This window comes from Myotis yumanensis, unplaced genomic scaffold (assembly GCF_028538775.1).
Source record: "Myotis yumanensis isolate MYYU_CA2020_CCGP unplaced genomic scaffold, mMyoYum1.0.hap1 SCAF_13, whole genome shotgun sequence".
Taxonomy (NCBI): domain Eukaryota; kingdom Metazoa; phylum Chordata; class Mammalia; order Chiroptera; family Vespertilionidae; genus Myotis; species Myotis yumanensis.
This window is the reverse complement of record NW_027223764.1, coordinates 17,548,117-17,562,107: the sequence shown is the minus strand read 5'-3', so window position 1 is coordinate 17,562,107 and position 13,991 is coordinate 17,548,117. Positions and strand designations below refer to the sequence as shown.

The 13,991-nt window shown below is 41.8% G+C and overlaps 1 protein-coding gene and 1 pseudogene across 2 annotated transcripts in view; one reads left to right on the top strand and one right to left on the bottom strand.

The window, feature by feature from the left end:
* The window catches only part of ARMH3 (armadillo like helical domain containing 3), a 151,548-nt gene that overhangs the window by 112,933 nt on the left and 24,624 nt on the right, over positions 1-13,991 (bottom strand). For both annotated transcript variants that reach the window (XM_070432442.1, XM_070432443.1), the window contains exons 9-14: positions 11,980-12,036; positions 9,762-9,805; positions 8,663-8,723; positions 5,860-5,906; positions 5,262-5,337; positions 3,383-3,476 (exon numbers count right to left, since the gene is read on the bottom strand). In XM_070432442.1, the coding sequence (XP_070288543.1) occupies positions 3,383-3,476; positions 5,262-5,337; positions 5,860-5,906; positions 8,663-8,723; positions 9,762-9,805; positions 11,980-12,036 (379 nt within the window). The remainder of the gene's footprint in view (positions 1-3,382; positions 3,477-5,261; positions 5,338-5,859; positions 5,907-8,662; positions 8,724-9,761; positions 9,806-11,979; positions 12,037-13,991) is intronic.
* On the top strand, positions 10,255-10,750 carry LOC139021456 (large ribosomal subunit protein eL21-like; annotated as a pseudogene).

Sequence of the window (13,991 nt, the reverse complement as noted above, 5' to 3'; positions counted from 1 at the left end):
TCATGGCCCCAAGTGGCCCCCCTAACCTCCCGCAGCCCCTCCCCCCGGCTGGCCTGGCCCCCGATAGGTGTCCCCTACCCCAATCAGAAGTGGGATGACTAGCCAACCTCCCACAGCCCCCCCCACCCCCCGCCAGCCCTGTCCCTGATAAGCCCCTCCATCAGGGCGGGGCCGGCTGACCTCCTGCGACCCCTCCCCCCCCCCCCGCCAGCCCAGCCCTGATCGGCCCCCATAGGGGTGGGGCAGCCAGACCCCACCCATGCATGAATTTGTACACTGGGCCTCTAGTCTTATATAATATATAGAAATGTAAAAGTATATGTATTTTTACTTTACCAGAAAGTCCTCTCATGCCAAGGCTGAGTTGTCAAATGTCAAGTCTGAGCTGAGAACAAATGTTACAGCTAAACTGTTGGCTTTGAGTGATATACCTTCAAATATAACTGGGCTACTGAACACCACTATAATTAAGAACCAAAACCTAAAAACAAGGTTGTAATATTTAGGACCCCTATAGAAAGGAAATGAATTAGGAGGAAAAATAATAAAAATAGCCCTAGCCAGTTTGGCTCAATGAATAGAGCATCAGCCTGCAGACTGAAGAGTCCCAGGTACGATTCCAGTCAAGGGCACATACCAGTTGCAGCTTGATCCCCAGCCCTGATCCTGGTGAGGGCGCATGGGGAAGGCAACCAATCGATGTGTCTCTCTCACATCAATGTTTCTTTCTCTCCCCCTCCTTTTCACTCTCTCTACAAATCAATAGAAAAATATCCCCGGGTGAGGATTAACAACAACAAAAAGAACAAAATAGAAGAGAAAAATAAAATCCCTCACAAATTAAAATCTCCTTCCTAAGGAAATTTTCCTTGATCTCTGTCTTCATAATTCTTTCCAGCAGCCTTTGTCAAGGGAGACAGTCATTTGAAAGTGGGCTGACTCCATCTTCCCACTAGAAAAAATAAAAAGCTCACTAGTTGTAGGTAAGTAAGCACAAATCCTGCCATTGCATAATCAAGTGTGTGGGTGGAAGTGCTCACAATGAACAGTTTGAAAGGCAGTTCTCTGAAGCATCCAAAGCCCAACATCACATGGAACTCAGATATGTGTGTGTGTGTGTGTGTGTGTGTGTGTGTATCCATGGTAACCAGGCAGGCTTTATCCTTAAAGAAAAAGAACAGTATTTCCATTGGATTATTCAGTGACCTGAATAAGCAGAGACAATTAGGCAATCCTCACTACTTGTTCCTTCTCATTAAAATATTTTGGAATTTGTCTTTCAATTTTAAACAGATCCAATTTGCTACCATAGACCTGAATATCAACAGCACCTCCTTGTCATGCTTCTGCATGAATACTGCTTTACTACCTTGAAATGCTACTGCCACAAGTCCAATATGAAAATTTAAACGCAAGAGAGCAGATCAAAGAGGTCATTTCACATAGAGATAACAGGGAAGCATAAAAAAAAGATCAAAGTTAGATTTCCTGTATTTCTTTTTTTTTTTTTTAATACGTTTTTATTGATTTTAGAGAGAAAGGAAGGGAGAAGGAGAGAGAGATAGAAACATCAATGATGAAAGGGAATCATCGATAGGCTGCCTCCTACATGCCTTACACTGGGGATCGAGCCCAAACCCCGGGCATGTGCCCTCACAGAAAATCGAACTGTGACCTCCTGGTTCATGGGTGGATGCTCAACCACTGAGCCACACCTGTCAGGCTTATTTCCTGTATTTCTTTACCCAAAACGTGGTCAACATTTGAGGCAAAACATCAAGTATTAACAAAGATTAATTTTTGGTTAAGGTAGTCCATCAAACAGACTCAGCTTACAGTAAAACTAACTCAAGTGATATACAGTTTATTGGACAAAATTCATAATTTCTTTTCTGTTACCTTTTTCTTAAGTTACAACCATAAGATTTATACAGTGGAAGGTTTTTTTTGTTATTTTTTAGGAGGACAAGTCTTAAATACCCACCAAACTCCCATCAAATCTAGTTATTTTCTAAGGGTTAATGGCTAACAAACACATAACAGTGAGTAAATCACAGGTTCACTCTCTCATTCATTTATTCAACTAATATTTACTAAGTAATAACCATGCCAGGCACTATACTGAGCAGAAAGTAGTAATAAAAATATACACGGTTCCCTGCCTTGATTCATGTCTTGGTTCTTAATTGCAACTCTCATTAACCTTAGGCAAACCACTTATTTCTCTGGCCTCAATTCCCTCATTTGTCAAATCCTATATAATAAAAAGGTAATGTGCAAATTAACCATCACGTCCTCGCACAAGATGGCCGCCCCCATGTGGTCAAAAGATGGCCACCACAAGATGGCCAACAGGGGAGGGCAGTTAGGGGCAACCGGGCCAGCAGGGGAGGGCAGTTAGGGGCGACCAGGCTGACAGGGGAGGTGAGTTAGGGGCGACCAGGTCGGCAGGGGAAGGCAGTTGTGGGGGACCAGGCTGGCAGGGGAGGGCAGTTAGGGACGACCAGGCCAGCAGGGGAGGGCAGTTGGGGGCAACCAGGCCAGCAGGGGAGGGCAGTTGGGAGCAACCAGGCCTGCAGGGGAGGGTAGTTGGGGCAACTGGGCCTGCAGGGGAGGGCAGTTAGGGGCGACTGGGCCAGCAAGGGAGGGCAGTTGTGGGGGACCAGGCCGGCAGGGGAGGGCAGATGGGGGTGAAATCAGGCTGGCAGGGAAGGCAGTGTGGGCGATTGGGCCAGCAGGGGAGGGCAGTTGGGGGCGATCTGGCCGGCAGGGGAGCAGTTAGGTGTCGATCAGGCTGGCAGGAGAGTGGTTAGGGGGTGATCAGGCTGGCAGGAGAGTGGTTAGGGGGTGATCAGGCTGGCAGGCAGAAGCGGTTAGGGGCAATCAGGCAGGCGAGCAGTTGGGAGCCAGCAGTCCCAGATTGGAGAGGGTACAGGCTGGGCTGAGGGACACCCCCCCACCCCCGCGCACGATTTTCGTGTACCAGGCTTCTAGTAGTAACATAAGATAACATTACAATTTCATATTTATGTCAGTGAGATATTCATAACATATGTCATCTGAGTCTCACAAGTACCCTGGGAGTTTGGCAAGGCAGGCATCACTGACCTCTGAGGTCCTTTTAAGATCTAGCACTTCATGACTCAACGATTTCCTGAGGAGGACATGCTGGAATTATGTAGCTTCTGACACAGAGAAAAGTACTTAACTATCTTTTCCAAAGTTTTCTTTGGAGCTTAAGGAGTCCTGAAGGGCAGTATTTTTCAGACAATTTCTTAAGTGAAACAACAGACAACTGTGTTCTTTGTTCAACACAACTATGCTCACCCTGAAAGATTCAAAACTATATTAATCAAGAAAACAAAAGAGGCTGTGGGCTTACCATCAGAAGAGGGCGGTGTGGTACCAAGTGGTGTGGCTGGGGTTGTTGGAGCGGGACTGACAGGGGTTGTCACCAAGCCTATCTCTGGATGACTCTGAAAAAGAACACAGATGGGTAAGGAGAGAAAATCCAGTTACGAGTATCCTCTTATTAATATCCTTTCTGGTATCCCTGGCCTCAGAGACAGACAGCTCACTGAGAGGGGACTGCTTCAACATCTAATTCCCATGACTACCTGATTACTGTTGATGCTTGCTAAACACTAACAAGAAGCTCTGTGGGCTAGTTCTTTCTAAGCAACCAAGATCTCATTATATAAGCTTTTCTGTAGAACCATACAAATAAAAAACTGGACTAAACAAATACACAGGATTATTCTACAAAAAAAAGGGGGAGGCATTTGCAGTCCTACCTAAACCTGAAAAAGACTACTCTCATCAGATCAACCTCATTTACAGATTATTCTGATGATCACATAGTTGATAATAAATGCAGGTGAGCCAAGAGGATAACAGGTACTATTTTAAAAAGCTATGCAGGTTATAGCCTTCCTGTTCCACAACAAATTAAGAGTGTGTGGGATGGGGAAGTAAAGACACAAGGTACACATACACTGGGGACCAAAACAGATGGCTCCTCTGTCCCTGACCTTCTTTAACCACCCCTGACACATCAGCTCTTCAGAATTAAGCTGAGTGGGAGCCACTCACTCCTCCCCAACAGCTTTACCAATCTTTTATTTCCTTTAAAATCAGTTAGTTATAGAATTCAGAAAGCACATAAGGAACATAGTGAGAATAGTAAATAAAGTCTCATGTTATCAGTTGTGAAAAATTATGTGTCCTCCTAAGCAGACCCCAAAGCAGCACACTGCTTTTTAAGCATGGCTTATTTTTGTTAAACTCAATCAGGGGATCTCATACACATCTGCCCTTTGAGAAAAAAACATAAGCAAATCTTCCTTTAAAAGAAACCTAAGCCCGGCCAGTGTTGCTCAGTGGTTGAGTGTTGACCTATGAACCAGGAGGTCATAGTTCAATTCCCGGTCAGGGCCCATGCCCGGGGTGCTGGTTCATCCCCAGTGTGGTGAATGTGGTAAGTGGCTGATTGATGACTCTCTCTCATCAGTGTTGTTTCTGTCTCTCTCTCTCCCTATCCCTTCCTCTCTGAAATCAATAAAAATATATTTTTTTAAGTACGTATTAGGTTTCTTTTATTTTTACATATATATGTGTGTGTGTGTGTGTCTGTGTATATATTTAATTTTACAGCTAAACCGGGTTGCAGGCTTGATCCCTAGTAGGGGGTTACAGGAGGCAGACAATCAGTGTTTCTCTCTCTTTCCTTCTCTCTTCCTCTCTCTCTAAAAACCAATAAACTGGGAGTGGGTGGAAGAGATTAACCAATGAACTTATATGCATATATACATAACCCATGTACACAGACAATAGTGGGATAAAGGACTGGGGGGAATGGGGGCAGGCTAAAAGGGGTTAATGGGGGAAAAGGGGGACATGTGTAATATTTCAACAATAAAGTTTTTTTTTTTTAATCAATAAACTATTCCTTAAAAAAGAAAAAAATCCATATGGGTTGATAATACCAAGGGATTTCCAGTGAGCCAAATGAAGTAATCTCAACTCATCTGGGTTAACAGAATCAGTAAAAACTTTACATGTTATCCGACCCACTTTGCACCAGATGGAAACATACATATCCGAGGATAGCACGAAGCAAAAGCAACTGATGCAACTCTGTGTTACCACCACTTACCAATGCAAAGCAGGGCTTAAACAGGCAAAGCCAGAAGGCTTGTCAAGGGGATGAATCTGTAGGAAATTCAGGAAGAAAAAGGATTGGAGTTTTTAATATAACCAACCTGAGCTAACACTGTGATGAAGTTGCGATTTAAATGAACAGCTTCATAAAGTGCCAGGAGGATGGCCTCATTGGTTCTAAAGAAAAAGAGAACAAAGTGAAGAGGCTCTTATAATGGAGAAGTTAGAACAATATAACCATCAAGATAAGATTTCACCCCAGCTCCCCATTATCAATCCTTTGGAATTTCTGATGCTCCTTTTATTTCCTCCCTGCCCCAATATGTAAAGTGTATATAGGCAAAGAGAAAAAAGTAAAGAGCCTTAACTTTAATTACTTAGTTCTTATCTACTTCATTCACTATTGTCACTCTCACTGCTTCACCCCAATCCAGTTAAGTCCTTAACTGGCTCAGATACCCAGCCCTCTTGCATTCCACTTCAAAGATAGCTGGAAATAGTTTCTCAGCTTCCTGGGGCTCAATACACAGGAACCAAAGTAGAGGTTCCTAAGAGTCCATTCTCAAGAAACACTTGATATATCACCAAGAAAGTGTGAATCTATAAAAGATTAACAAGAGGTAACGTTTCACACTCCCACCCACAGTTGGTGAGCCCACATTAAGTTCAAGTCATTGCACAAGAATGTCAGGCACTTACTGTACTGAGATTTTCTCATGGGCATCTGCTATGAACATGTTGCCCACCTGTGGAAGAAGAGGGGAATTGCACACTTACAGCAGGAAAATTTAAGAAGCCATTAATCAGTGAAAAAACAAGCTACTTGCTGCCCAAGGGAATTTGGAGCTCTGGCCCACCAGTCATACATACACAAAAAAATCAGCCCACTTTGAAGATCTTAAAAGAATCGTAAGTAATAAATGAAATAATGAGAATTCCAAATCATCTTTCTTAAAGGGACTTAAAAACAATCCTTGTACTTTTGTCCAGCTCTCCTTTTCAATTTAAATTTAGTAACCACTGACAGGGAGTAAATGTTAACCTAGACCAGTAGTCGGCAAACCCATTAGTCAACAGAGCCAAATATCAACAGTACTTCTTCAAAATAGATTCCCCCAGGCTGAAAACCGACTTCTGCGCATGGGCCACAAAGTTTCAATCGCACTGTATGTGCGCCCGCACGTGGTATTTTGTGGAAGAGCCACACTCAAGGGGCCAAAAAGTCGCATGTGGCTCGCGAGCCACAGTTTGCCAACCACGGACCTAGACCATCATTCTGCATCTTTCCTGGAAGTTGCTTTGTTAAAGTCAAAAACTAATTCCTGCCCAGCCAGAGTGACTCAGTGGTTAAGCGTCGTCAACTCATGAACCAGGTCACAGTTTGATTCCCAGTCAGGTCACATGCCCAGGTTGCAGGCTCAATCCCCATTGGGAGGTATGCAGGAGGCAGCCAATCAATGATTCTCTCTCATCGTTGATGTTTCTATCCCTCTCTCCCTCTCCCTTCCTCTTTGAAATCAATAAAAATACATTTTTTAAAAACTAATTCATAAAGAACATCACAGAAAGTAGGCTAATTTCATCCAACATAGAGCCATCTTCCGGGGAATAATTGAGTTTCAGACCAAAACTGTCTATGTGAAATCCATGGTCCATCTATCAGATCACAAAATTTTTAGAGTGTGTCCTAGGGAGGGCAGCCAAATAAGTAAATGTTGCCTCCAATATGGTTAGAAGCACCGAGAAAGATGCCCATCCCTCTAAAAATACTGTTCCACCTGTTTACTGATGTACAATACAAAACTATGCAGCTGGAGTTTCATTTGTTTGTTACAAAACTTTTTCTTCTTGACTAAATGGCAAAGATCCTTGAGAGCAATATAATTATATCTAAGTCATTTAACCAAACACCAATACAGCACCCTTACTGCTCTGACCTCTGAGAGACTTTAGTTATTGATGTTTCAGAGTTAAAGAGCTTATCAAGTCCTTCCTGAGAGTAGACTCTAAGAAAGAAGAAGGGCATAGGCATTTGGGGTGGGGAGGATTGACTTTTGGGGGGTAGAGGGATGACTGTTTCTTGCAATGAACTCAAAACTATCCTGCTCTAGTCCTTGACCAGCTAGCTCAGTTGGTTAGAGCATCATCCCGATATGCCAAGGTTGTGGGTTTGACCCACAGGCAAGGCACATTATAAAATCAACCAATGGGGGGAAAAGGAGGATCTATGTAATACTTTCAACAATAAAAATTTGTAAAAAAAAAAAAAAAAATCAATCAATGAAACATAAATAAGTGGAACCACAAAACTATGTTTCCTTCTCTCTCTAAAATCAATCAATATAGCCGAAACCGGTTTGGCTCAGTGGATAGAGCGTCGGCCTGCGGACTGAAGGGTCCCAGGTTCGATTCCGGTCAAGGGCATGTACCTGGGTTGCCCTTGCGGGCACATCTCCAGTGGGAGATGTGCAGGAGGCAGCTGGTCGATGATTCTCTCTCATCGATGTTTCTAACTCTCTGTCTCTCTCTCTTCCTCTCTGTAAAAAATCAATAAAATATATTTTAAATAAATAAATAAATAAAATCAATATAAAAAAATATTTTTAATTGTCTTGCGCTAAGGCTGATTATTTGACTACTAATTCCCAAGGAGACTTTCTGAATCTGCCTAGAGCAGCCGTGGGCAAACTACGGCCCTCAGGCCGGATCTGACCCGTTTGAAATGAATAAAACTAAAAAAAAAAAAAAAAAAAAGACCGTACCCTTTTATGTAATGATGTTTACTCTGAATTTATATTAGTTCACACAAACACTCCATCCATGCTTTTGTTCCGGCCCTCCCGTCCAGTTTAAGAACCCATTGTGGCCCTCGAGTCAAAAAGTTTGCCCACCCCTGGCCTAGAGTCTAATACTTGCTAGATTTATCTCTTAAAAATTAGTCACAGACTATCTGGCCCAAAATGCCTATGATGCCGAAGTTGAGAAACCTTGCTCAGCAGTCTTGTAAAGTAGACCAGTAACTTCCCTAGACCATGGACCTCTCAGCCCATTAAGCCATTAGGCGGGTGGCTCAGATCCACAGCACCAATCCCTCGACTCCAGGAACAGCTACGAGGAAACAAGTGGCCACAGCACACAGCCAAGGAGCACTCAGGGTTCTATTCGGATCTAAACCCTCCTATTCTATGTTCCATAGGGTTGGTCTTCAAACAAAGCCAACTCTTTAGAAAGCAGAAGTCTGGTTTAATATGTAACTTTATTGTAGCCTTAAAAACTAAATTAATTAATTTGAAAAAATCTATCTCAGAGAAATCGAAGCTCTTCTTTCTCCTTACTTCAGTTTGGAAATCACTAAGAGATACAGCTCTCAAAATAATCTGTTCTGAGTAGCCCTCTCACTCCCCTCATCATGCCATCACCTCAAACTTCTGAGTCCAGATTTGTCTACCCCTACAGACCTCTTACATTTCTGAATGGTAGAGAAAAAATTAGTAGGACTTACCATATTTGTTAAAGCAGAGAAAAAACCGCTCTGGTGTTCTTCTTCCTTGTCTTTATACTGCCTAAAGAAAAATAACTAAATTCAACTTTAGTATTATTTATCAAGTATGTCTTTGTCCTTAGCATTCTAGGTAATCAAAGCAGGACACTCATAGAATTCACTGACTCCAGAAAATAAACGCACTATGACAATCTAGTCACTGCAGTTTCTCCTGCAAGCTAAAAGGCACCCATCTGCTCTTGAGGTAGTGTGTACCAAAATGCCTGGCTACTTTGGTAGAGACTTAGAAAGCAAGCTGCAAAAGTGTGAAACTACTCTAACATATGGCTGATCCAGTTATTTCCCAAACAGACTATTACTTGAAAAGTGTGACAGTGAAATTACTTCAAGGCTGAAATAGTGAAAATCATGTTTGTTTTTGAAGGAAGAGAATGGAAGTAATCTGTAAGCTAAACTATTTGTGGAGATGGGACAGATTTTAAATTCCAACACCCAATTGTGTATGAGGAAAGTATGGAAAGAAGCAAGAAAGATCCTGCCTGGCCCTTGTGAAGATTGGAGACTCTTCTGGTTCCCGTTCACTGAATATCAGATACTTCTCCATCCAAGCAGGAGAAAAAGCAAGCATCACTGAAGTGAGTCCACAAAAGAGAAAGGGACTCCAGGAAACTGCAGTTGATTCCTGATGAAAAAGAAGCATCTGGAAACCTAATTCAATGTTTTCTCCTGTTATTTATATTTTGAAGCATACAAAAAAGCAGTGTTTCACAACCTTTTTTACATAGAAAATTATATTTGTGTGATACACTGGGCTAAATGGAAGAGCCTGTTTGTGACTGAAATACTAGTTAAAATGCTCTGAGATAAAATACTAAAAGCTGCAAAGAATGTGCCTAATTGTTTAAAGAAACAATGGACACTAACCTGATGGCTTCTCCCTTGGTGTTACAAACAACCCCTGCTAAAGCCATCCAGCCAAACTAGAGCAAACACATCTGCCAGCAGCTGTACCTCTGAATACTTCTAGCATAGGTAAGGCAAGTTCACCCAAGAACTCAAACAAACCTGTTTCCCTTCTCTCCTGGAAAGGTAGACTTACCTGTTGTATTCAGATAAAGCCTGAGCAATCACAAGCCCCATTCCCTAGAAAGCAAAAAGACAGCACAGGTGAAATAAGGGGCTGGCAGTGATGCTACGATTAGGCCAGGGAAAACACTAATTACACCATCATGGTCCAAGACCAAGAAGTTCTACCTGAAAGTAGGCAACAAGGACAGAAATTCTGAGAGACATTGCGAAAACATCAAAAGCAACTTCTTTGGCCCAGCTGGGGTCGCTAAGTGGTTGAGCACTGACCCATGAACCAAGAAGTCACCAGTTCAATTCCCAGTCAGAGTACATGCCTGGGTTGTGGGCTCCAACCCAGTAGGGGGCATGTAGGAGGCAGCCAATCAATGTTTCTCTCTCATCGATGTTTCTATCTCTTTATCCCTCTCCTTTCCCCTCTCTCTAAAAAATCAATAAAAACATTTAAAAAAAAAAAAGAACCTCGCCTTTCGGCCGGAACTGCCATCTTCCAGTAGTTCACCAAAATGACTAACACAGAGGGAAAGAGGAGAGGCACCTGCTATATGCTCTCTAGGCCTTTTAGAAAACATGGAGTTGTTCCTTTGGCCACATAAATGAATCTACAAGACGGTGATATTGTGGACATCGAGGGAATGTGCACTGTTCAAAAAGGAATGCCCCACAAATGTTACCATGGCAAAACTGGGAATCTACAATGTCACCCAGCATGCAGTGGGCACTATTGTGAACAAGCAAGTTAAGGGCAAGATTCTTGCCAAGAGAATTAATGTACATATTGAGCATATTAAGCACTCTAAGAGCCGAGATAGCTTCCTGAAACGTGTGAAGGAAAATGATCACAAAAAGAAGGAAGCCAAAGAGAAAGGTACTTGGGTTCAACTGAAGCATCAGCCTGCTCCACCCAGAGAAACACACTTTGTGAGAACCAATGGAAAGGAGCCTAAGCTGCTGGAACCCATTCCCTATGAATTCATGGCATGATAAGTGGGAAAAAATAAAAAAGACCTCTGTGCTGATAAAAAATAATAAATAAATAAGTAAATAAATAAAAGGAACCTCTTTGGAGAGATTTCTCTGATCTAATTATCTTGCTGTTACTTAAAAGAGTAACGGGGTAAAACAGACCAGCTCAGATCACGGGCAATTTCACTGGGATCATTTTCACTTCAAAAGAGAAAACTGAATTAGAAGCTTCAAACAAAAAAATCTCATATGTCTCTAAACAAGCCACTCTTCAAGCCACAGGAGTATGAGAAGAAGATCTAATAAAAATTAAAGTGACTTATCAACTTTCCCTCTAGAATCTATTAAACACAACACAAAGATCAATTAAGGCCACAAGATGAATAATGGGTACTTCTATTCATAAGGGAAATTAGAAGAATGAAGAGGGCAAGATGGAAAGAGAATAAAGCCAGACACCTGGTCATCTTCCTCCTCCTTATATTCAGAGATCAGATGTTATTTCCCAAACTTTCAAGGACATACTGCAACAGATATATACCATTATCCATGTTTCGGCTTCACCGAGTCAATCTATAAATACCATCTGGCTAGTTGTACAAAAAGGAATTTCTGATCGTTTAATCACTTAAGCCTCTTTTTTCCCCCAGCTTTCTTGAGGTATAACTGACATATGAAATTGTAAGCTATTCAAAATGTACAGCATAGTATTTTTTTAATATATTTTATTGATATTTTACAGAGAGGAAGAGAGAGGAATAGAGAGTTAGAAACATCGATGACAGAGAAACATCGATCAGCTGCCTCCTGCAAACCCCCTACTGGGGATGTACCCGCAACCAAGGTACATGCCCTTGACTGGAATCGAACCTGGGACCCTTCAGTCCGCAGGCCGTCGCTCTATCCACTGAGCCAAACCAGTTAGGGCCAGCATAGTATTTTGATATATCATTTAAGCCTTCTTATTCTTGGAAATGTAACTTACTGGACTTTGTAGGATAGTCAACCTCAGCACACTATAACATGAAATATAACCAACCATTTCATCATGATTAGCAAACAAATGTCCCTTCAAATCTTCCTTCCATGATGAGAAGATAGAATACAATACGATAGCTGCACTAATGCTCTAAAAAGAAACACAAAGTCCCTCTTTATAGCCAGATGAAATTAACACAAAAGCCCTCTGCTCTCTAAATATCCACTGCAAGTAAGTTTATTGAATGCAAGCAATTAAAACAATACACAAAGATCCAGATACTCACATTGAGCGTGGCCTCGTCATCCACAATAGACAGCTTCACAATATAAGGATTCACAGACTGTTAAAGAAGAGAAGAGACTCAAGGTGACTGTGACCTACTTAAAAACCCACTATTTAATAAGGTGTTAATAAAAATGCAGGTATCAGGCCCTCTCTCTACAGCAATGCTCCTACTACCCAGACCCAAGCCCATCTTATAAGCTGACTCCCCCATTTCCAGTAAATCTCTCAATGTGCATTGGGCATTCACCAAGCACACACATGCATATACACGCATACATCTGCACACACATGCACACACACAAATTCTGTTCTACCTGCATTTTCCTCTGGGCTGAATCAGCTCAGGCCTATGTCTGGCACTTCTACCATCTTTCCTTCATATTTGTTTCTAAAAAGTAAGTGAACACTCCACAAAACTCACTCTGTCCTATCCTGCCAATAATTTACTGAGTCCATAGGGACAACTGTCTTTTGGGGGACATAAAAGCTTCTTTGCCATAAGGCACAAATTTGTAAGTTGCTAACTTACATTCTGATCCCAAAGGCTCCCTAACCATTCCACAAACGCTATGCAAGGACTGATTCACCCACCCGTAAAACAAAGCCACCTGGGGGGTGGAAAGTGGCAGCTGCTTAACAGCCAGAGAGGCCATTTGTGGATCTGATACCCAAATAACACTGCAGGGGAACTGAAAAAAAAAAAAGGATGTAATTACCCAAACTACAATCTGGTCAGGACACTGGGATTTAATGATTGTCCCATCACTTATAGCATTGGAAGATTTCCTGAGTTTTTCCAGACCCAATCTCAGCTGGGCAGCATATGGAAATGAACATATATTTAAACTCATTAAGCAGTTGGGCCATCTCCTACTGGTGAGATGAGAACCAATGACCTGCTCACCTTGAAAACATCCCACCCATGGGATGTGAGGAAAGATCTCATGTAGATCAGGCACCAATTCTAACCCAAGGCAAGCAAGGAACAATAGTTCTCAGATTGGCAGTTTTTACAGCAACCAAGAAAACTCATTACAGAGAAACTTAGAAACCCAACTAAAAGGCTAACCCCCCACAAAGACCTTATTTAGTCAAGTTTCTGAGGGCATCTTTCGAATGTCAGTTGGGAATGGAGAGACAGCTTTGCTTTCTTAATAGCCAAATGTTTATAAGGTTTTCTGCAACACAACTCAAGAAGGTAAAACCCACTTCATTTGTTACTTGATGTAACAGAGGAAAGCTCTCAACACGTCTTCCTGTAACCAACAGTCAAATTCTGCTGGTGCTACAGATTTCAGATAAGATTCAATGCAAGTGGATGTTTAAAAAAAAAAATCACCAATAGGCTGACCTAGCAATGCAACCATGATTAGAACAACACCAGAAGAAAAAGACCAGTTTCTTAGCATAATTTTTGAAAGTCCTAGCCACTCACCTTCCAAAAAGTACACTGTTACCGGTAATAATAAGGATCATCTGATTACCAAGAATAGTCTGTGCTTTTTCAGCAGTGGGGGAAAGGCCAGGTGGCTAAAAGCAAGGGTTTGATTTCTAGCTCCTCTACTTATTAACTGTAATAAGTTAAGCACACCAATTAACAGAAGCTCAATTTCCTCATCTGTAAAATGGGAATTATAATTTCTTCCTTGGAGTTGCTATGAGACTTAAATGAAGTAAGACATGTAAAATCCTTAGCATAGTATCTGGCATATGATAAGGGCTCAATGATTGGTAACCATATTTTTTTCTCCTTTGACATTTTTATCACATTCGAAGGAAGCTCTTTAGGAAAGGAAGAGAGAGAAAGAGAGAGAGAGAGAGAGAGAGAGAGAGAGAGAGAGAGAGAGAGAACGAACTTCCAATTGGACATAATAAACAATTTTGTAATTTCTGGAAAATGTCATGTTCAATGGGCAACAGTTGGAGAATGAGTCACTTCATCTCAGATGTGGCCAACCTAGAAGGCCAGGATATTAATGCTGTGAAAAATTCTATTCTCCAGACACTGAT